Source organism: Hippocampus comes, unplaced genomic scaffold (genome assembly GCF_001891065.2).
Source record: "Hippocampus comes isolate QL1 unplaced genomic scaffold, H_comes_QL1_v1.1 scaffold244, whole genome shotgun sequence".
Taxonomy (NCBI): domain Eukaryota; kingdom Metazoa; phylum Chordata; class Actinopteri; order Syngnathiformes; family Syngnathidae; genus Hippocampus; species Hippocampus comes.
Genome location: NW_017805495.1, coordinates 375,427 through 399,287, shown reverse-complemented (window position 1 = coordinate 399,287; position 23,861 = coordinate 375,427). Strand labels below are relative to the sequence as shown.

Genomic DNA, 23,861 nt, shown 5'->3' with positions numbered 1-23,861 from the left:
TTTTATATTTCAAACACGAACTTACCTGTCTGTCACAAGCACCGAAAGAACTTTCTCTTTGGTGCTGCGACAAGATGTAACAGCCCCCCTGAGGGGCGGGGGTGCGAGTTATCCTGTCATTTTCCTGCTGCTGCCAAGTCAGAGATCCACAGAGATACACCGTGTCCGGAAACACATGCAGAGATGAATGAAAATGGGAAAACGTCGGTTTTTTTTTTTTTTTTTAACCCCCGACGACCGCGAGCTGCAAATCGTCGGAATGACAGCGGCCATGAGGAAAAACAGCTTTGTTGATTTCCTTTATTTACAGTCAAAGGAGCGCTTTTCATCTGTAGTTCCGTTTGGATGAAAAAAAATAATAACTTACCGACGTGTACATCCTATACGGTAGCTAGCCAGGCTAGCTCAGCAGTCGAGTTGGCAAGCTAAACGCCAAACGCGGTTTTGCTTCATGTTGAAAAGGACAATCGCACGGGATGCCCGCTTCATTTACAGATATGAACACAAATGGAATCAGTTTGGCGGGCCGGTCAAGCGGCGTCCTTGAAAAGCGTGTCCATTGTTCTGATGTGGACGCTGGGAAGCGTGAACCAGGCCAAAGGCAGCTCTCGCCCGGCGCTGTCGTCCTGAAATTTGATGTTAAGGTAGAAGTCTCCAGTGTAGAGGAAAAGCAGAGCGCCCACGCAGATGGACTTTTCTTTGGGTTGCACCTGCGCAAAGTGGAGACAAGCGGGGAGAATTATGAGTGGCTCGCCTTCCACTTATTCTTTCAAATGTCTACATTGGGGAGTCTGAGGGGGGCGGGGGGTTGTTTGGCTTCCATGTCACAAATAATTTTCAGTGAAATGAAAAAGTTTTCTTTTTGGCAGACGCGCCCACCAAATCCCAGTAAGTGCAGACCATGACTTTTTCCTTGTGACCTTGTCCTACTTTAAATCACAAATAACAGAGCATGCAAATTATTGTGGGAGAAGCCCCCCCCCACCCCTAAAAAAAAAGAATGTCATAACATTCAACCACAATTGGTTAAATGATCTCAACCTCTCAAGTAAAAAGAAGTTAAAAAAATGTGTGTGTTGCCGGTGGATCGCCATCGCAGACGGTGTCGCCGTTACCATGTCGATGCAGAAGGTGTTGGAGCCGATGAAGGTGACGGCGTCGCCCAGGTCGTAGTTCTGAACCCCGTTCTGGTAGTCCTGATAGGGCACCACGGTCAGCGCCAGCGGCCCCACGGCATTCTCGCTGCGATTGGTCAGCTTGATCTCCAGGGAGACGGCATCGCCGACTCGGCAGTCGGCGATGACGTCGCAGTCGCACGGCTTCCCGTTCACCAACACGTCTAACAGGGACAAGATGGTTTGAAGCGGGCTCGCCATTTATAGATGGCAAGAGATTGGCAACGGGTGATGAGGACGAATCGAAAAAGTGTTTGAATCCATTTGAGTGTGGCTCGCTGAATTTAAATGAATTCAAAGCAAGCGGGAGGGGTAATATTATATATATTCTTTTTTAAAAAAATGTATTGTCTTTATTTTCACCTATCGCGAGTGGGTCTGTAACACAATCCTGAGTTAAGAACATTCACAGATATGTTCCCATCATGACATTATTTGATGGTGTGCCTTGGCTCAAAAAAAAAAAAAAAAAAAAAAAAAAAAAATCAACCAAACAAAAAAAAATGCTGGCAAACAAAGATGGCCGATGTTTAATTTGCACATTTTAGTCTTCTCCATCTAATCAAACTGTGATTATTTTAATGAAGCCATGTGAAAATGAAAGTACATTAAAGCCCACGATGCAAAATGAAAACACCTTTTAAGCCTTGAAAATCCCTCACGAGAAACTTCTATCAAGGAAAATGCTTCCCCGTCGCTAACAGAAGAAACATTTGATGCATATTAATTAGCGCTAAAAGCTCATTGTGATAATCGCACACGACTTACAGTTCCTCTTCATGTTTAGATCCTAATCATTGGGAGTCAAAATTAAAATGCACGACCCCCTTCCCCCACCACCACTTCGGTGTACGTGTTTCCTTCGTCTTCGAAAAGTGATGGGCGGGTTCAAGCCAACTCCACAAACCTCTCATGATGTGGCCCTTCTTGGCCCAGTGGCAGATGCCAATGCGGTGATTTGATTTGAACAAGTGAATTCAACACACCCACACCCACACCCCCACGCACACGCGCACACACACACACACGCACAGGGAGCGAATGTCATACACAGTGCGGTGTCATGCCCGCGGCTGCGATAAACACCATGAGTCACAGTCGCTGATGCCGTATGACAAGCTGATGAAAGAGCTGAGTGGTGTTTTGAGTGTGTTGGGGAGGAGGCGTGCAGATGGGCAGATATCGGGGTGAAACTGCTGTGTGCGTGTATGTGTGTGTGTGTGTGTGTGTGTTTTGGCAGTGGCTGTTTTGTTATTATTCAGGCTATCGTGTCTCTGTTACGTCGGCCTGCTAGCTGGCTATCTTGCTAGTGCGCGATGTTATAGGGACCCCACGTGGGACACAAAACCGAGTGAGGCGGCGACTGAATGGACGTTGGCCCCGCCGGCGAGCGAGCCCGCTAGCTGCTCTCTAAAAGCATTATCTTTGTCATTCATCCTGATAGCAACAATCACAGCTGTGACAAGGTCTGGTATGATACGGTATATCAGGGGGTCACCAAGGCGGTAGCAGCCCACCAGTGCTAGGGCATTGCGATTTGCTAGGAATGTTGTGGAGATGATGATAAATGTTTTTTTTTTTTTTTTTTTATAATCAATTTGGTCGCTCTTCACACAGTCAGTACACATGAAGTCACTGTGGCTCTCCAAATGGTTGGTGAGCCCCGTCATATATGACGGAGGGAGCAGCGTGTTATCAATTCCGCAATGGAATGACAGTAACCGTCACACATAGCAACACTTTGCTTCCTTATGGTCCAAATGAAAGAAGAGGAACAAGCAAGCGGCTTTGATTGTTTTGACTCATTTTCTGAGAAAACAAAAAAAGGCAAAGATGATTAGCTAGCCTCTCCCCTGAGAGTGACAGTATATAGCAAGGTCTAAACATGGCCGCTGTCATACGCCCAGCCGCACATTTGCTCCCTTTTTCCCTGCCTCATTACGCGGCTCCGCTAGCCTGCCCCGCTCGCTCGATACGTTGTTACACTAATTATACAAATTAATCAATTTTACCTTCAACAATAAAAGTTAAGTATGCAAAGGTAACCTTCGGCGAAGCGCTCGCAATTCCTTCAGACTAATGTATTGGACAATGTTTTTGCTGGCACGTGAGATGTTTGTTTAATGGCCCAAATTGCCCATTGACATTATTAGCTTTTGTTACACCCAAAAGCAGTCAGAGCAACATGGCGGGCAATGCCGAGAGACGCGCAATCACACTAATGCGATTGTACATTTGATTTCATGTTATGACGCTTAATAGCAGCTATCGGTGCTTCACGCAAACAACAATCCATCCATTTGTGTCTACATTCGGGTCGCGGGTTAGCTGAAGGCTATCCCGGGGCTACTTTGGGCGAAAGGCAGCCCGCTAGTCAATTGTACAGTCAATTTTTAGTTGGACGCAAAGCTAGCATTCCGTTGTTTGAACGGTAAATAGCGGATACACAGGTTGAGTGTACCTTCTGCCGCTATAGGGGAACAGCATTTAATTGTCTGCCTCGCCATCCTTATGTCACTGGCACGCACACAGGAGATTGATGAAGAACTCAATTTCATTGATAGAGCGCTTGAAAAACAGACGCGGCTGCATACAAATTGCTGCACAAAGAAAAACAGAACAATACCAAGTTTGATCCAGAGTTGAAAGACAAAGATAAAAACAAAAAAATGGAAGGATGACGATGGGATTTTGTCATCTTTTTGTTGATCAGAAAAAGCTCTGTTGTGGAGTTAGCTGCCAGTGCTCATCCGCGTTCTCACGACCTCACTGCTTTCGCACGCCACCTCGTAACTAAGATCGCCGTACTGCACCCCGCACACACTGTGTGGACTGAGATCTGCTCAAATCCACTCCTGCCATCTCGTAGTGATTCATCAAACTGAAATCATTCCCGCAGCCTCGATACTAACTGAGGTGGTGCGCGAAGCCCTGTAGTCAGATTTTAATTTGGCACTAAATTAGTTTTAATGAAAACATTATGTCCATAATTTGGGATATAATTAAAAAAAATATAAATATATATGGCACAGATATTTGTATTGGACAGCGATGGATGGCCCCGGATCTTTAAATTTTGACTTCAGTCATTCAAGCAAAACTAATGTCAAGCCCACCGCGTTGTGCATAATCTCTGCCTGACTGTCAGCTTGCCTTGATGCAGGCGAGGCGCTTTGCCCATATATTGGGGGTGCGTTTCAGCAGAAAAAAAAGCATCACGTGGGAGGCTGAAAGCATGTAAAAATTGCTCCTGATGACGCAGATGAGGGGGGTGGGGGGGCATGCAGAGGATTTCCCAGGCATTAGCGAAAGGCGTTGCACTTGAAGGCGATGTCATTTTCTCATGTTAACAAAAAAGGAGCACCACAAAACCCAGACTATTCACCCACTCATAATCTGCTATAGCACGAGGCTCTCGTTGTGTATGCGGATGACACACACACACACACACACACACACACACACACACACACACGCACACGCACACGCACGCACGCACGCACGCACGCACACACACACGCACACACTTGTGGGTTTAAATGGCTATTTTGTTCATGTTAAATTAATCTTACATTTGCAGAGGAAAAACAAAATGCTTCACTGGCCTCACCAAAAAAAAAAAAAAAAAAAAAAAAAAAACGCTTGAAGGCGTCGTAACCCCATTGGCAAAAATAATGGGGTATAGCTACACTTACATTTACTGGCTGCAACATTGTATTTATATGCACTGGCTTTGTTGAATCGGCTGCAGTTCATCAAAACACTTTTTTGGGGATCAGAGAAATAGGCGATCTTTGCGTTAATGGCGATTCGTCTAAGGTGAAAATCGCGAGCTCCATCTCAACCCTAATGAGGGGAAGCGGGAAAAAAAAAATGGATGGATATGTTGTCTGTTTCCAACAGCTTGCCATGATGAAAACCAAATAGGAGTTCTGAGTGCATCTGAAAGACACGAATTTAACCAAAAGAGAGCAAACATTACCGTCAGTGAGCTTTGATTTGTCGGAAATTGCTTGGCTAGTCCCATGCTGGAAAAACTAGCAGATGCTAAAAGGATGCTACCAGATGCGAACAAAATTACTAAATGGTCCATTTTCAATTTGAGTTGCTTCCATTTTCCATTCGCCCCCCCCCTCCTCCCCCCGAACAGCAGAGGCCAAATTTAAGATCACGCTGAACAATGTGAGTGCTGCATAACAATTCATAAGAGGTGAAACCGTCGTTGAAAACAAAATGGAAGGGAGATATTGTGGAGAAAGGATGACGAGGACGGTCGCAATTTGAGAAACAACATTAAAACGTATCAAACGAGCAGAATTTGCAGGTAAAAGAATGTCCCAAAGTAACTTGGACGGCAAATTCTCGGTGAAAGCAGAACCGCAAAGGTAATGAGCTGCCACAAGTGCACCCGGGGGCAAATCGCTAAAGACAGCTAGCGACAACATTATTATTTCCTCCACACAACAAATGGCAATCAATGTCTTTGAAAAATGACTTCAGTCACCTGCTGGGTTACAACACATGATTCATTGAGGATTGATGAGCGGCAGTCATCTCATGAAATAAACAACTCTCCTATCTGCCTACGTTTTTTTCTTATTTTGGAAAAGGAAAAAAAAAAACACTAATCACTGGCAACGTTGCAGGGGGGGTCGATTTGCGAAAGGTTGAATCGTGCACTTCAGTGGGACCGACAGATGTGACGGTTAAATGTCAAAAAAATGAAATAAAAAAAAAAAAAAAAAAAGAAAGATTTGTCACCATACAAAGCATCTTTATGGGCGTTACATCCTGGACAAGTCAAACTGAAAGGGGAATAGAGTTGGAAAATGTTACTTCTTGCATCTGGATGTTCTCTGAGAAGGGTATTTAATCCAATCGAAATGGAAGAGTCTATACCCACGAAAGCGGCTCATATCGGGAGAGTCACATCAGTCCTCCAAGTGATTAATGGCTGAATCATGCAAATCTCCCGCAAATGGCCCAAAGATGCAAACCGGGTTTCCGTGACTCGGAATCAAATTAGAGCCAAAAGCCGCACACCATCCGAAGCCGCGCGCAATCACTCAGCGTGTACAAAACAGGTAGCAGACGGCGCTCGTTGCGTCAGCCCCCCTCCGAAGACTTTCTTATTGTCACTTCTCAACGCATGAAGCCTTGCTCGATAAGGACGCGTGTCATTTTAAATCCTTTTTAGGGTGATAAGAATTCCCGTTTTAGTTTTCTTTGAGGCGCAAACTATTTTCCAGTGACAAAGAATAGCACGGAGTGAATTCAGGCTAAACAGGTCGGATTTGAGAATGAATCTCTGAAAGCCTATATATATATATAAATAAAAAAAAGGTGGACTCCTGCTGTGATCTGCTTGAAAGCAGAAACCAGATGCTAAGCCTCGCTGCATCAGTGCCTCTACATCTGGCCTTTTACTTTTCCACCTGCACACACTTTGCCTTTTCATCCCGACTCCGCTCCGCTGTCGCGTCTTTTTCCCGAGAGAAGAACATAGTTATGGGTAATTGTTGGGATGTACCTTTTTTTTTTTTTAAATGATTGTCATTCAAAATTTGTTTCGTCTGCAATTCACCGATGGCACCGGCAAATAATGGGAATCTGGAATGCAGGGAGAAGCATTTCAAAAACGGTACACGTACGTACGATCGTTTCTGCACTTGAAACGCTGGCAAAGTGCGTCCCCCGTTTCCTTTTCGCAAACTCACCAACTCTTGCATCTACTTTATTTTTTTCGTTTTGTTCATGTGAGGGGCCGTTATGGCTGTTGCTCATCATGGCGAGTGCTTGCGGCGAGTGCTTGCGCGTGCGGTACCGGGTCGATTGCAAGAGGTTTGTTGCTTGTTCAAGTAGCTCTTCGGGTAAAAAAAAAAAAAAGAAAAAAAAATGTCGGACGCATCCGCTGTGCAGAGACGAGGCGGAACATAATACACTGCGTTCAAAAAAAAAAAAAATTGCACAAAAAAAAAAAAAAAAAAAAAATCCGGAAAAGAGCAAAGGCATGAAAGACAAAACGCATTAACGTGTCACTGGAACGGCTTTTTAACGACAGACCGATTAGCGGGAATGTGGATCAAATATTTGACCATATTTGAGGATAATGTGGTAGTTACATTTATCGAGCGCAGATGAGCGAAAGCCTCAGACACATATTGTTCATGGAACTGCTGGACTGTCTTAGCCTCAGGGAGGGGGAAAAAAAAAAAAAAAAGCTACACAGGCAGGGAATAAACCAATCAATATCAGGAGGTGAGATGATGCAAAAAGCCCCCCCACTCCACCCTTTCCGCCTGTTACCCCATTTTCCCTCGCTGTTCTTTTAATTATTCAGCTTTAATACAACCCGAGTGAGCACTGCCTCCAAAGCGGCCCAGACATCTTTGAGGGCACCAAGTTTCCAACACACACTGGTTTATTGATGCGCTTCTGTCACAGCCAATCGAGGCGGACGTCTTGCGAGAAGGGCGACTGGAGACGAGACACTCCGAAAATTACTCCAGACACCCGTTGTCAGATCGACGCTCAAAAAGAGATGAAATCAAATCGTAAAGATTGAACTGTTTCCCTGAGGTACCCAAGGAGAAAAAAAAAAAAAAGTAAAACTCGAACAAGTCGCCGTATTTGCGTCGTTTTGCCTTACAGCACTTAAAATGGCCACTTCATCGTTTATACCAACGCTAAATAAAATCCCCGTTTTCTGAGGTCACACCATATTTCCAAGAGGAGAAAAAAAACTCTCGCAAACGTGGGGGAAATAAAAAAATGGTACTTGTGTGGGCTATTAGGTTATCTAAGACGTTTTGAATCGATAATTGGGACCCGACCATTTACATTCTTAGTACAGTCGATTTGTTTTAACTGAAAAGGGAAAATGTTCACAAAACTGGACAAGCAAAATGTGAGTGTCTTTGTCCGCACATTGTTTATCAGCAGGATTTCTATTTCCTGGAGAGAGTGAAGTAAACTATTTAAGGATTTACGGTCAGAAAAAGAGAAAAGGTGCTTTGGGGGGGGGGCGGGACTGAGGAACAGTAAACAATCATTTGCATTCTGGAGCAACGGTTCCACTCCGGCTCAAAAGGCAGAGATCAAATAATGCCCTCGAAAAATGGGAAAGGATTCCCCACTGGCAAAAAGAGAGGCGGGGGGGAAGATTTATTTTTTTTTTTGCATTTGCATTTGCATTTTTATGGGCTCCTTTTTGGCACACGCGCCTCCCCATCCTGAAAGTTTCACCGAAAATGGATGAGATAGTTTTGCGTCACGTATCTAACTAAGCAGTCAACCAACAAACCGAAAATAGTTCTCGCCAAAAAAAAAAAAAAAAACAAACACCTGGTACGTTTGTAATTGTAAATCAGCATGGTCGTACAGGCAGAATATCTCCCCCTAGCAAGTGTTTTAAGTCAGCGTGGCTTCATCATCGGTGGCTTTTCGCTTGCTTACAACGGTCCGCGCGGCCCAATGGGGGAGAGCGTCAAAGGGCAAGTGGGCTTCAATTTAAGAGCCTTTTCTGCACCCGTAAAGAAAAAAAAAAAACAAATACTCACAGCTTCAAGAGCAAAGAAAAAGCAAAGCTTGCATAAGCTGCCGGGGCGAGAGGGCACGGAGCAAACTCATGCTCAAAGCAAACTTAAACTGTGCTTTGCAGTCCCGAATATCTTGATGAGAACTGGACCACGGTATCTCTGTAAGCAAAGACGGATTTAGCCGTCTTACTAAATAATCCACGCGAGAAACCGCATCGCCAATTGTCTCGTTAGTTTTCCATACAAGACGACTGAGAGGGTTCTTGCACAGCTTCCTGTATCAGGAGGCGGATAGACGAGTACACTTTGTTTTTAACTTCCAAAGACATCCACTTCGAAGAAGGCATAGGGCTTTCTGTGACTCTTCCAGTCCTCCCGAACGACAAGCCCACAGCAGCTTTGCGTGAAAAGATTCATTTGTCCAATACTCGTCAACTTGTCATTATTGCCTGCGGGATAATGCGGCGAGTCTCATTAGTCGGGCTTTTATGGGCCAGGAGAGGTTAAATTTCAAAGGTGGCCATTTTACATTCGGTGCTTTCAACATCGCACGCAGTGGGAGGAAAGAACGAGAGGTCGGCCCGGAGTAGAAAAAGGCAAACAATCAGTGAGGCTGAGTCTCGTTCCTGTATAAATATCCATCCGCCTGTGAGTGTGTTCTGTCAAATAATCACGAAGCAGCAGTGAAGAGGGTTTTTTTCTTTTTTTTTTAAGTTTTGCCCTTTCATATGATCTAGTAAAGTTTAGAAATGAATTCTCTCGGTCTCTGAACATGGGTGTGTAGACTTTTTATAGCCACTGTCGATTGCCTTCCGGATGTTTTCTGTTCGGCCAAACGCCAAAAGACAAGCTCACTTTTGCCTGCGAGGTTCTCACTTGTAGTGGGGAACCAATAAGAAGTTATTGCCTGACTCAGCGATGAGGCTTCAACACATTGATTAGCTGCCAGGCGGTAATTTAAATGCGTTGCTTCGCTCGGAGCGCTTTGATAGTGTTGTTTGGCGTTGAGGAAAAAGCGTTGAAGATCAGGCATTTACACACGGACGCAGGAGGAGTTGAAGTATCTCGGGGTCTTGTTCACGAGCGAGGGGCGGGATGGAGCGGGAGATCGGTGCGGCGTCTTGCTGCGATGCTGACGATTTACCGGTCGATCTACGTTCCCGCACTCACCGGTGGTCACGAGCAACGGGTCGTGACCGAAAGAACGAGCGTGTTATTTTGTGATATGTTCACCTCTCACCAATGACAGATGCTATTCGAAATCAAGTGCTAAAACACCAGCGACACAAGAGCACAATGACATCGCTGGCATTTGGCGAGCGAGAGTGGCGTCTACCGGCAACGGCAACCGTGACCTGTTTTTTTTTTCTTTTTCTTTTTTTTCTGTGAGTTTCATCACCCAACCGCAGCGAGCAAACAAATGTTGGTTTAATGACACACCAGTCATAACTGATTGAGTCATAAAACACAAGTGGCACACTAATGAGAAAGACTTGTGTGGATTGGAGACATCAGTAATTGGTCCAAACAGTTTAGTTCAACAAATGCTTGAAAAAGTTCTCTCGACAATAGGTTTCACACATTTATTTTTCTGTTTCTATTCCTCATTCCACCGTTGAAAATGGTAAAACGTCGCAAGCATGAAAAAAAAAAAAAAAAAAAAAAAATCACATAGTCCCTAATAATGACGGGATGGTGTGAGACAAATCGTCTCAACGGCCTAATTAATTTGTGAGATTTGTCAAGACATGCATCCAAATTGTTATTTTATTGTTATTTTTTTCAACAAAGCTGAATAAATGAGCAAAGACCAATGAAAAGTCCAGCAACTGGGGCATTGATCGAGTGGGATGCAAATGAAGGTGACATTGGAACGTGGGCCTTGAATGCGTGAGACTTCGCCAAGTGTACAGTCTCGAGTTAATAAGGAGAAAGTCAGGGAGTCCGCCAATTGGATCCAGACACCACGTCAGCGCTTCCACATGCAAATGAACCTAAATTACAGCTCGTCTCTAAAGGCAAAATGTCAGCCCAACGCCACCGCTGTTGACTTTAATTGAGTATTTAATTGAGAGTTTGAAAGCCGAATGAGTAGTCTGCCATGTTTGGCGTCAGAGAAACGATACAGGAGGTTGCTCGCTCTCGCACTCACTGCCGAGGGCTTATTGCAAAGTCCAAACTTTGTCACGCACGCTACCGTGATTCCATTTCCAATTTGATAACAATTGGAACATCACAAAACAGCTTCATCGTTTGCTCATTTGCGACGCGTCTGTCCGTCTGCACGCGTCAACAGGTGTGTGTTCCGGCTGCAGTTTTGCAGAGAGAGAGAGAGCGAGAGAGAGAGAGAGAGAGAGAGAGAGAAAGACAGAATTCATAAATAAGTCATGCGGCGGTTTCTGTGGACTTCACAAGCACTGACATCCCGCGGGCTTTCCATTCGAAAAACCAAATGGAGCTCGTCAGCCTCATACGCTCGCCGATAAGGAGTTCCTCCTGATCGAATCCCGAGCCTTTTTCACTCCCTCCTGTCGAGTTTCCCGCTTCAAGTCACTCGGCCACGCGGCCGATTGACAAAATGTCATTTGTTGACATTCACGGTCGTCTCAAAGCAAATAATTAAGCGTTGCATGTGGATAGCGCGACCGTGTTTGGAAACGTACGGTGACTCCACAGCACGCGTATGTTTGAAGTGTGCGGCTCAATCATGAGAAAAGATGATAACTCATGGGATGAATGCACGTTAAAAAAAAAAAAAAAAAAAAAAAAAAAAAGCCACGCTCGAGCCATGCAGTGAGTAAGCGTCGCTCATGGCCCGTGTCTAAATGGTGTATCTATAAAATGTTTGTCGTTTCGGTACTAACTGTTACTATCCAGCCATAACGTAACGCTTGTTTGTATTGAAAAAGAAAGAAAGAAAAAAAAAACCCTCATTGTTGCACCATTTCTCGCCGGCATCACGACGACCTTTCGCCACCCTCACCACACCGCGAAGCTAAAGCCAAGCTTAAACCCTCAGAGTCACCTTTACAGTTTGCCTTTCCACGACACTCCTCTCATACAAGATGACTGGGTAAGCGCATGCTAGCCAAAAATCTCATTAAATCCCACCACAGCCGCTGAGTGCTTTTGCATTATTCATGTGTTTTCCCAAGCACTCTAAAACTGGGTGAATAATTCCACGTGATGTTCAAAAATGCACAGCAAGGTTGCATCCAAGCATATGGTTTTTTTTTTTTTTTTTGGATCCAACAATTGCGACCAAGCCTTCAGTAGCTCACGGGTCGTCGTAAAGCTTAGGAGAGCTGCCTTATAAGTCAAACTGAATAAAAAAAAAGATACCTTGACAGTATTTTAGCGCCGCATGCTTGATAGTATTAATGAGCGCTACATATTTATGAATGCTAGGCTAAGGGCTGGACAGTGCGTCTGTCAGCGGTGTCGCGGTAAACATTTCCGATTCGCGGCTCTCCTTTTCTTCAGTTAGTCAATGAAAAACCCGGCTGTTTGTGGCTATCCAACGGATGTTGGTGCTCTTTCTGGAACATGCTAACATGCTACAAGCAAAAAGCCTCGGCTAATTGGAAATTAGTAATTGGTGTCAAGGAAGTATGATGCATTATGACTGAAGGACTAATTATTTAAAAAATACAATAAATACTCACAGGGTGTCAATTTTATGTTTTCTGATATTCGTGGCAGTGAGTGAAAATTCTGCCGACATGAACATGTTGAAATGCCTTCGTTTAGAATTCCACCAGTGCCAACAAAGCAGTCTTCAGAGGATGAGTGGTTGACTTATTTACGTTCTCATTATACCGTAAACTGATGTTTTTGTCGATGTATTGATCCACTCTCCCTTTTATTCGTCGAGTTCAGGCAATTGAGAACCGTCATTTACAAAGTCAACCTGGCGGCAGACTAAAGCAAAGCGAAAATGAATGCAAATTACAAACGCGTCGGTTACGAGCAGGACAGAGTGGCATGGTGACGTGAACGCGTTTGCAATCTACTTTTGGAGAGTTCACGGTACAGATTCGCAGCGCTCGGCAGTTTGACAAAGTTTGGTAGGGCGCGGTAAAACAAATCAATAAAAACAAATCTCAACATGCGGCAGATGCGGCAGGGAAGTCGGCCATTCCAACAGCTGTTGGGGCTAAAATGTGCACATTGGCCCGAATATGGCGGCAGCTAAACATAAAACATCCAATAAAGTTTTAGAGTTGTCGCATTAAGCGGACAGATAACATAATGATCCCGCTGAGCAACGACTTGCAGGCGATTTAAGTAACATGCACCGGCGTGACAGGTTAGGATGAAACGATGAGCGGCTGTATTAATCTTACACTGATGTCACGGCAAAGACTCTAATTATGACAGTATCACCACCCCCCCCAACCCCCACGATTGGGCACAAAAAAAGTCACGCAATGGCAGGATACTGTATTTCAGCGGGAATTAATGCTAAATTGGAGAGTAAAACAAACTCTTGGCTTTTAATGGAAATAGTTGTCAAGGTATTTTCGAAAAGAAGGTCCCTTCTATTACATACTATATTTTTTTTTTCTTCTTTGCAGCCATTTTCCCATTGAAGCGCCACAAGGACGAGGATGCGCCATCATTGAGTGGAAACTAACTCGGACTGGCAGATGGGTCGAGGGTATTGAGAAAACTGCCACGCGGGTCAGAGTGATGTTAAAATGTCTTTCGTTGGCCTTCTATCGAGAAAAAAAGGGGGAGACCTCACGCACGCAAAATGACTCTACAGTATAAGCTCTAGTTTCAGTGTAATTCATTTGTTAACATATGCTGACTGTCTGGGGTCAGAAGCATTATTTACGAATAAAACATTCAAGAAATAGATGTCACGAATCCGCCGCCTTGACGCCAAAAAGCAATATGTCCCGGACACCGCAAACACAATGAAGCGGAGAAGAATGCTAGCCCGGACGTAAAAAAAAAAAAAAAAAGGTTTTGTGTGGTTTTTCCATTCTATTGGTAAACTAGACACCGCTGACTGCCAAAGGCGAGAACTGGAGCTGACAAACTAAAAATGCTGCGTGCCTTTGCCTGACAATGTTACAAAAGCCTCCCGTCCTCCGGATGGATGACATGTGATGTTATTATCATTGTTATTTTGGGGGGGGGCTCACATTTGACTGATTCTCTCATCCCTCGTTGGCTCTGGCTCTCGCATGGAAAAGCTACCCACGTTTGCTGCTGTAGTATATATTTCGGGTGAGAAAAGAGTGTGTGGGCTGCATGAGTCGGAGGCTTTTTCGTCACGCCGTCCAACTGTTGCGGCACAGCGGTCAAGGAATCTCGGCCCATCAGTGGGGCTGTGACTAAGGCGTGTGGAACTACAGTCTGAGCAGCTGCAGAGGTCGCGGCTTGACAAAGAAGAATGTGATGTGGGTTATGTAGCTTTGCCTAAACGAAAGGCGCTGCAAGACTAAAGCCACCCTTTCTCACAATGCTTTTCGCTCCAAACGGGTGCATCGTCATGGCCTAAATAAGGTACAACCGTACAAAAGCACGACATCGCCGCGTGCGTGCGTAGGGGGCATTCACGCAGCAGTTGCCTGCTTCTCGCATTCACATTATGAGATGTGTGGTGACATTACCACCGACGTCTGGGGCAGTGAGTGAAAAGACTTGCATGGCTCTAAACCTCTTGAAAGGATCCTTTACACTGCAAACATTAAAAGCGAAGCAAGATTAATGAAGAATCTTAAGTCTGGTGCTTCTACTTTTCATGTGACGTGCGCACGCTCGTGGCACTCTAAAGTCCACAGACTGGCTGTCAAATAGGACTCGAACCCAACCTTCTTTTCCCTTCCTGGTATGTCAGGCTTTTTCACCATGACGTGCGCGCACTTGCAGCCCGCAATGAGGCACTCAAAAGCAGTCATGCCAGCGGACGATCAGAACAGAAGCTGCATTGTCGGCGAATAGGCAATTGTGTGAGATAACCTCTGATACGAATGAAGGCATTCAAGTTTTCATCTAGTAGGGGGACCCATGATGGGTCCGAGCCACACAAACAGCCTAAAAGCAGTTTAAAAAATGCACGCATGATGACTGCCGAATGGCTGGCAACCAGTTTCGGGTGTACCCCCGCCGTTGCCCAAAGACAGTTGGAAAAGTTTCCAACTCGCTCGCAAACCATCAAGCGGTATAAATGGAGAAAATGGATGGCTGGATTTTTCTGACGATGTGTCCTAACCTCATTCCTTTAGTCCTAGGAAACGTCGGTAGTTTGCCCAGTTGTGACGTAATCTTAACTTCTTATCAAATCTCTCAATAAAACCCCAGGAGAAAACAACAGTACACACAACAACATGAGCACTAAATTAAGCAAGGGGTGACCAAAGGGCTGGCCTTGAGGGACATTGTTTTGGAAAATAATGACATTTTTGATTCATGCATTTTATATTTTAGATCATATTTCTCTAAAATGTTTTCTATAAACGATGGAGCTACATTTTTTTTTAACGTAAGAATAAGCCATACCACCAGATTGTGTGTGCGCGCGTGTGTGTGCACGTGCGTGATGTCGTGCGACCGTGTCGTGCACACGACAAAGTGTTTGAATCACGGGCAGCAAGGCGCCAGCGCTGAGGTCCTTCTGCTTTCATTTATAATTCAGAGCTGCGCCGCACACCATTTGTCCTCGGCAGAATTACAATTTCATATCTACACTTTCTGGGGAATTGCTTTTTTTCGTGGCTGGGAGGAGGGGGGGGGGGCAAAACAATGATGCCCACCTATACAAGCTCTCGAGTAGTCCATTGTTAAAAGAACTCTTTAGGGAATATGATGATATTTGCCGGGAAATAAATACAGTAAAGAAAGAGTGTGTGAGTGTATGCCTTGACAACCACCCCCCCACCACCACCACCACCACCACCACACACACACACACACACACACACACACACACACACACACACACACACATACACACACACACACACACACACACACACACACACACACACACACACACACACACACACACACACACACACACACACACATACACACACACACACACACACAAAACAATGAGGGCTCAGCACATCCATTTTGTGTGGAAAATCAATATCTCTGCACTGCTTTTGCTGCATCCTATCTTCTTCATTGCTGGTCAAACTTAAATGGATATGTCTAAGACAAATAGAGGTAGAGGAGGGAATAAAAAATAGATCCCACGAATGTACGATGAAAATGATTCTGAAGCGATGAATGGTGGTGGTGCACACATGCAGTTGAAATCTTTCTTGGATGAACATAACATCTTGGAGGTCTTCCAGTCAGTTTTCAAGACGATGCATAGCACAGAGTCAGCCCTGTTACGTGTTTCTAATGACATCCTCCTGGCAAATGACACTGGAGACTACGTGTGTTTGGTTTCATTGGATTTAACTGCAGCATTTGATAGAGTGGATCACAGCATTCTGTTGACTCGTTTGCAGCACTTGGTGGGCATTGGCTGTAGCGCTCTTGAGTGGTTTAGGTCCTCTTTAGCTGACAGAACCTTTTGTGTCAGCCTTGGCTGCTCTGAGTCACGTACTGCTCCTCTGTCATGTGGTGTTCCACAGGGCTCAATTCTGGGGCCTCTGCTGTTCTCACTGTACCTGCTCCCATTGTGTTCCATCTTAAGGAAACACGGTATTTTCTTCCACTGCTATGCAGATGACTGTCAGATCCATGTCCCACTGAGCAAAAAAGACGCTTTCTCATTAAGGCCACTTTTATCCTGCCTGGAAGAAATCCAAACCTGGATGGCACAAAATTTCTTGAATTTCAATGAAAAGAAGACAGAGGTGATACTGTTTGGTCCCAGTGGCCCTTGTGCATCCCATCCTGTAGACTTGGGCCCCCTGCCTCCTTAAGTCAACAGTCTCAAACTTGGGACTTAAACTGGACAATGATTTTAAACACTTGACTGGCAAATTGGTGCCGTTGTTAAATCCAGCTTCTTTCATCTTAGACAGCTGGCTAAAGTAAAACCTCTGCTTTCTCATGAGCACCTTGAGACAGTAATTCATGCCTTCGTCACATCCCGGCTCGATTACTGCAATGCACTTTACTTTGGAGTCAGCCAATCCTCCATTAAGCGTGTCCAGCTGGTCCAGAAGGCTGCTGCTCGCCTCTTGACTGGTACTCGTAAGAGGGAGTGCATAACTCCTACTCTGGCATCCCTTCACTGGCTCCCTATACATTTTAGAGTTCTTTTCAAGATCCTGTTATTTGTTTTCAAATCTTTAAGTAAATACATCGTAGAGTTTGATATACATGTCTGCAAAAAAAAAAAAAAACATTTTTAAAAAACTGTCAAAATAACTGCCGCTTAAATTACATCAGGTGAATAAAAACCTGATTTAGACACGATTGGTAAATCAAGGTCATGCCTTGCTTACAGCCAGAGGTGTGGGCAGCTCCTCGCACTTGCGTAATGAAATAATGACAGTCTGTCAACCTAAAATCAGCTCAACGGCAAAATACTTTTGACTTATCTTGTCACACAGGGACGCACAAATGGACACATAACAACGTGCCATCTTGTTGTTATTGCCGTCGGAATTGATTTGTATGTCTGAAGACACTGTCGTATATATTCATTGCGCAAACACTCAAGTTTTTTTTTTTTTTTTGACGGTAATAAATGAATAGGGACAATTACATGGGCCGACTGCGAGTACAATTGATGTCATTCAATTCATTTCGATGAAAAAGGTCTCAAATGTTTTAATAAAAAGATAATAGAAGTGAATGTGTCTGAAATTTGACGGATTGAGTTGTGGTTAGGACTTGTCATTGTGAGAAAAAGCCTTTGTGAGGGGGGAAAAAAAATGTCAAGATGCATTTGTAATGGAATTGAATTGTATCAAATCGTCACAATAGCGTGACGCAATCTCTGGGAATTTATGTTTTCTGGATGATAGATGCAAAAAAAAAATATTTTTTAATGTGCGAACAACCGCCCACTGAGATTAAAAGTACACTCTGGAAAGTTTGGCATTGAAGTTGAGTTATTTACAAATATAACCCCCCGCACCCCCCAAAAAAATTAAAAAATTAAAAAAATTACCCGGTGGCCAAAATGTAGCTCAACTAGAGTAACCACTACAGATTCACAAATCTATCTATTTGCCCTAAAATGACACAAGCCGTCCAAATAGGAAAGGAGTAGAGTGGTGTGAGTCTTTGCCGCAAGTGTATTTTTCAGGGCAATGTTTTAAGGTAAAACGGAAATGGTAAACTCTTTAGGTTCCATACATTGCGATATATTTATCGTTTAAATGATTGCTATAGTTATCAAAATGTTTTTTTTTTTTTCACGGCGCAGCCCTGTCCTTGTACTCTATGACATAAGATCAGCAATCAAGCAACGCGCAGCTCGTGTGCGGACCGGTATTTTTTCGAACCAGTTTTGATCACCCTGGCACGATACGACAAGGTTTCCGAACTGAATTCTTGCTTGTTTTTTTCAGGTAGTATGCAGTGCGAGAAAAGCTGTGGCCAGAGAAAAGTGGAACCCTCCCCCTTACCTCATCGTAACATTATGGATGCTACCACCGTCATGCAAAGCCACAGAGGGAAGAGATCTGATTTGTCAAGCGAGCTGCAGGCGCTCGCGTGCAGCACAGAGCGTGGCCGCAGCGGCTCGGCCGGGGCTCGTCGCTCTACCTGTCATCGCCGCTTCTGACTCACCGCTTAACCTTTGCAACCGTATACAGCACAACACAGGCTCCCTGTGGGAGGGGTGCACCCGTTAACAGTAAGCCGGCGAGCTCATCTCCCTTCCTCACAGACGAGAGGACGACAACCGCGTATAGATTGCCGATCCCAGATTCTCATTACAGACAGCGGCGTCGAGAATCCAAATCCATCCTACGCAAGCAAACCGTAACGTACCAAACAAAAGGAGTTCTGAACTTGGCTATTACGGCACGCTTATCAATAGAAAAACCCGAAACTCGATACAAACTTGACCAAACGGCTTGGTGGGAATGGCATGACAGCATTGGACCACCTGGAGCGGTTGTCAGTCGTTGCCTTCGGGAACCACCGGAACATACGGCGTTTGAAGACAATGCCGCATTGAAAAGAAACCTGGCGAGCAAGTGGGACGGCTTATAATTACTCGTCAAAGCGTGATTGTTTTGAAATACCAGGTGTTTCGCACAATGACAAGTGCGGACAAAAGGGGAGAACAAAGGGCCAGCCCACTTTGATAGGAGGAGGACATACAGCGAATCGGCCGCGAAGAAATTGCCGTGCGCGTGTTATTGTCACATCCCGAAAGGCCACGCATGGAGACGCTCAAACCTTTCAGTAGAAACGCAACCAACTCAAGCCAGCGTTTGTTCGCCGACCTTTTGCCCTGTAACGGAGATACACTTAATTGTTCTGCCTGTCACTCTAACATCACTGGCATCAATAGATAAAACAAAGAGGCATTATTTGGAGCAAATCAAATCATTTTTCAGAATGTACGGGTGAAATGGGATGATTCTCATTGAACGCCTGATGATTTGTCATGGCACACAGGTTGGGAATCACCGGCTTAACCTGTAATCGTTAAAACGCTCAATGTCATACGTTAAGATCCGAGAGTGAAGCCAACCGTGCGACTTACAAGTGAAGGCCTTGATATTTATGACGAAAGGGCCTCCCTCGGCACCATTTGCGCGCGGCTGTCAATACGCGGGATCGTTACATTCAACTGTGCCTATCGTAACGCAATGGAAGAGGCACGGAAGGTCCCCTGTGTGTTGAGAGCAAACAGAATATATGAGCCCTCGTCCACCGATTTACTCGGACCACCACAGACCAATTCTTTTTCCCTTCTCACCTGGTGAAGGACGCCCTTCTAATTAACGTTGGTCGTCAGTGCTGTTGCCTTCAGAGTTTGAAGCGTTTTGTTGGTACGCATATCGCATTTTTTTATTCACAAGGACGGGTTGGGGGGGGCCACCTAGGGAGAATTGCTGAAGCCGCCTCATTCAAATGCGCAGCGGCAGATAGCCACAGTAGACACCACGGGGGTGTGTAATCTTTCCCGAGTGTTAAGCAGTGTACTGGAGATTATTGACCAGGGGTGGCCAATACTCGGTGAAGCAGAAGACACGCGGAGGGCTACCTGTTTGATATCAATTCCTGATAGAGTTCTCATTTGGATGATTGTACGTCCCCCTCCTTGAGCCGTCACCTTGTCATGGTGGAGGGGTTTGAGGGGCCCAATTATCCTAGGAGCCAAGTTGCCGGAAGAGAGGGGGGGGGGGAATCAATCAATCAATCATTCAATCAAGGAAATTTAGTTCAATGCCACTGTATAGACAGTGTTGAGTAATTAGGCCTTCAATAAATTAACAGGAGCAGAAAGAAAAAAAATTCCTCCAAAGTTGAAATTGCCCTCAAACAATTCAAACAAGTGCGTCTGGCAACGTTACAGATTGACACCTGTCAAAACAGCGCGCGATCAAAGCTTATCAGCGTTGAACATTCTCATGGATTCATGCATTCATAAAAGGATTGTAATTGATTCCTATGGGGGTTGTTCTCAGTTTTAATCAATTCTGACTCATTCAAATTAGTTTTTTTTTTTTTTTTGGGGTCCATTTCAACATTTCAATGGAGTCAGTATACCGTTTGGCGTCATGTTAATCATCGCATCCGGTTAATTACGAGATGGCTTGTGACCCCTTGCGCTATGGAGCTTTCTATTCTAATTCCACGCAACTTTTATGATCGTACTCTTTGTGAACCCGATAATTATTGTCACCACCATTAGAGGCAATAACGCCAGATTTAAACGTGTCATACGCGACTTTGTTACTACCCGCCTGTGGGCGCCTGTGAGGAAGCGCGAGTCAGCCAGCAAACGCAAATAAAGGTCTGGGGGAGGGGAAAAAAAAGTGACAATGTATTCTCATCAAGTGTTACCAAAAATACATTCTCCTGTGTTTTGCAGGAGCACCAGGAGAGGCGACGACGATGTTCTGTGGCCCTTAAGCATCCACCCTCCCATGATAGGTTGTCAACCGCTAAAGCATTTTTCTTACAGCAAGATGCCGCTTCTTGCTCGTGATATTCCAGCATGGAGGATCGTGCTCAACCTATCTCGGAAGAATCCCCGTCGGAGCTCGTGTCCACTATATGCGACAGCGATCGGGAAGCGGCAATGGTCTGAACGTGAATATTAAGTGTAGCGCTGCATGGTCAGCGTTGACGGCCAATGAAAAGCTCTGTTAGGATTATGACATAAATCTGACATCCCCCGCATGAAAAAAGTGAATACTCTTCTCATAGACGACACAAAACCGATTATGTCCGGTTAAAATGCAATCAAGTGCTAAATAAACATTCGGTTGTAGAACGCCAAGCACAGAATGTGTATGAAAGAGAAAAGACCCTTCAGGGAAATCAATGTTTGGCTCGAGTAACTTGTCTATTTTCTAGACCACTTATCCCATTTGGGGGCACAGCAGGTGAGCTCAGTTGAAAGGCGGACCGGACTGATCGCCAGTCAATCAAAGGGAGATTAGGACAGACTGAATTGAGTGCGATTTGATCCCACGCCAGCTGCGTGAAAGGTACATGAACCTCTCGACTACCGATGGTGTCTGGACAGAGCAGTAGTATTTTACACTCAACACTTACTTTGAGATTGCCCACAGTGGACGGTGAGATGAAACTTTCTGTACTTTCCCACCTTTATTTCTTTATTTTTTACAGCCAATTATCTACCAATTTTATTGGCTTCCTACCCACACTAAAAGGCATTTTGCAAATAACTAAGACATACGGAGAATGACTCAATTTGGCACCAGAGCATCATTAATGAAGATCAATGGTGACAGATGAGCGTGGCAAAAAGGACTTGTCTCTGAGGTGGGGGGGTGGGGTGTCACGACTCGCCGTTGTCAAACAGACTGGCGAGCGCTGCAGGTGGCCAAGCGCCCTGGGGCTTGTGAAACAGCCCCACAGAAAAGCGACAACATCATATGATTACCCAGATCACTCTGAAATGCTGGCATAGTCGATTCAAGAATAAGAAGTCATGGTACTGCAATTTTTTTTTTTTTAAACTCAGGGTCAAGGTAGCATGCCGTGCTTTCCTTCAAAGGTTACAGCGCCTTCTTTTTGATCAATTTGACAACATGCAGGAAGCACGTGTGGACCGTGCTTCAGCGAGTAGCAGTGTTCAGTGTGAGCTGGTCCGGCAAGGTGCATTTGTATTCCAGACTCGACTGCTTTGCATGTTATGATTTTGCATTCGTCGCCGAGGTGCGGCACTTAAAACAAGCCTTTCCATCATTTCACGGCATTACCCTATCCGGTGAACACTCATGGCGCCTCAACAAGACATCCAAGCGATGATCTGTTTGTGTTTGCGCCTGATGAGGATTGATGATGCATACTCTCTGCGAGTAATAACATGGCAGTGTTGGTTTTTCCTCGCACAGGTGAGAGAGTCGCAATCACAATACTCCCTCTTTTTGGCGACGCTCCTAATGTGGCAGCCAGCGAGCGAGGCAAGGACTTTCAGGCGACGACACATGAGAGACTTGATTTTGTTGCCTTGAGAGATGACAGGTAATCTGTCTTCCAAGGATGAGAAGGCAGCAGCCGCTGGGGATACTTTTGTTGCCTCCCAAAGAATTTAAAAAAAAAAAAAAAGAAAAAAAAGTGCTTAGAACACAGCACAGTGAAATTCACGAAAGAAACTAATCCCGCTGGTCTCAATGAATGAGATCTCATGAGGAGTACCAACGGTGGCAAGCGGGAGAAGTGCTGATAAATGTCCACTACTCGCCCCAAAACCGAAGCACAGAGAGCCCGAATTGTTCTGTAGTCATGATAAATGTCTCATAAGTGGACGCCCCAAGCCTGCTAAATGCGCTAACTTGACATCCACTCAGAGGCAGAAGGCAGGAGTGGGGAGTGGGGAGGAAAATCAGATGGGTGATTTCAGAACGAGTTCGTGTCGTCTCTTCTAAAGCAGAGTACATACACACACACAACAAAATCAAAGCTAAAATGAGCAATTCTTTTCAGATTACTCATTACATGCCAGATTTGATGTTTCTAAAATATCTTTCTGAGCAATTATCCTGTGGTGAGAGGATAATTCCAATGTATTGAGCCTTCCAGCTCAATACATTACTGTATTTTTGAAAAACCTCCAATTAACCTTCAGAGTGTGTCAGTCCAGAGACCAAACATATAGTCCATTTGAGTCAGCCATACCCCCCCTATAGATGAAAATCCCCTGGAGGAAAAGGGCCCCAACAAAGGCGTGCACGCCCACTCTGGCTTTCCATTGCCGTCAGGAGGAGATGTTTAGTGGGGTAGATTGACAGAGCCTGGGCGACAGAGGTGAAAAACAAGCAGATAAATCCAACTCTGCTTGGCCAGCGCTCCTCTTCGGGCCTATCAATCAGCTAAATGGACAGCTCTCGTTGCAAATTTAAGATTCTCTGTTTCAGTAGTTGGATAGTGACGAAGCGGGCGAGGTGGTGGTCATAAAACTCCGAATACTTACTCCTGATACTTTATCGACAGATAGCCTCTACGCACCAATTAGGTCGGCACGGCCCAGCATATGCATGGAAGAGTTTGTTCTGAGGAGCTGTTCCGCAAACATTGAGTCCTGGTTGACCATGTTAGGCGGCTTTATTGTGAAGGCGGCCCATCGGGGCTGTCGCCTTAAAGGAGTCGGTGCCTGTCGTGGCGGTAATCCTCAAACCCGTTGGTGGACACCAGCCGTAAGGGATCCCGTCAAGCTGAAGAAGACCTATCGGGCATTTTTGGTACAGAGTCCCCTAATATGGGCTGTTGGGTCCCTATACCATCAACGTCAAACAGTGTTGTTGTTTCTTTTTGTGCAGGGGGAGGGGCTACACTACTCTGCAGCATCATTTGCCAACGTGCATCACTCATGCCAATTGGGCACCTGACAAAGGCTTGGAGGCAGATTATTTCAAGAGGCAAGATTCCCCTGTGTGTACTCAAAAGCCAAATGTCCATCTGTGTGAGCGGGGCAGGACAAAAGAGGAGGTTGAATAAAACTGAAACTGTGTGAGTCGCTCCACAAGTGCCGCCTTATTAAATTATCTCTTCGCCTTTTACTGCG

General features: G+C 45.0%; 1 protein-coding gene across 3 annotated transcripts in view; it reads right to left on the bottom strand.

Annotated features, from left to right (window-relative positions):
- Positions 1-284: 284 nt before the first annotated feature.
- trappc9 (trafficking protein particle complex subunit 9) overlaps positions 285-23,861 on the bottom strand; it is an 85,876-nt gene continuing 62,299 nt past the window's right edge. For all 3 annotated transcript variants that reach the window (XM_019876285.1, XM_019876287.1, XM_019876286.1), the window contains 2 exons: positions 1,116-1,339; positions 285-710 (listed from right to left, as the gene is read on the bottom strand). In XM_019876285.1, the coding sequence (XP_019731844.1) occupies positions 531-710; positions 1,116-1,339 (404 nt within the window). In that variant the 3' untranslated portion in view covers positions 285-530. The remainder of the gene's footprint in view (positions 711-1,115; positions 1,340-23,861) is intronic.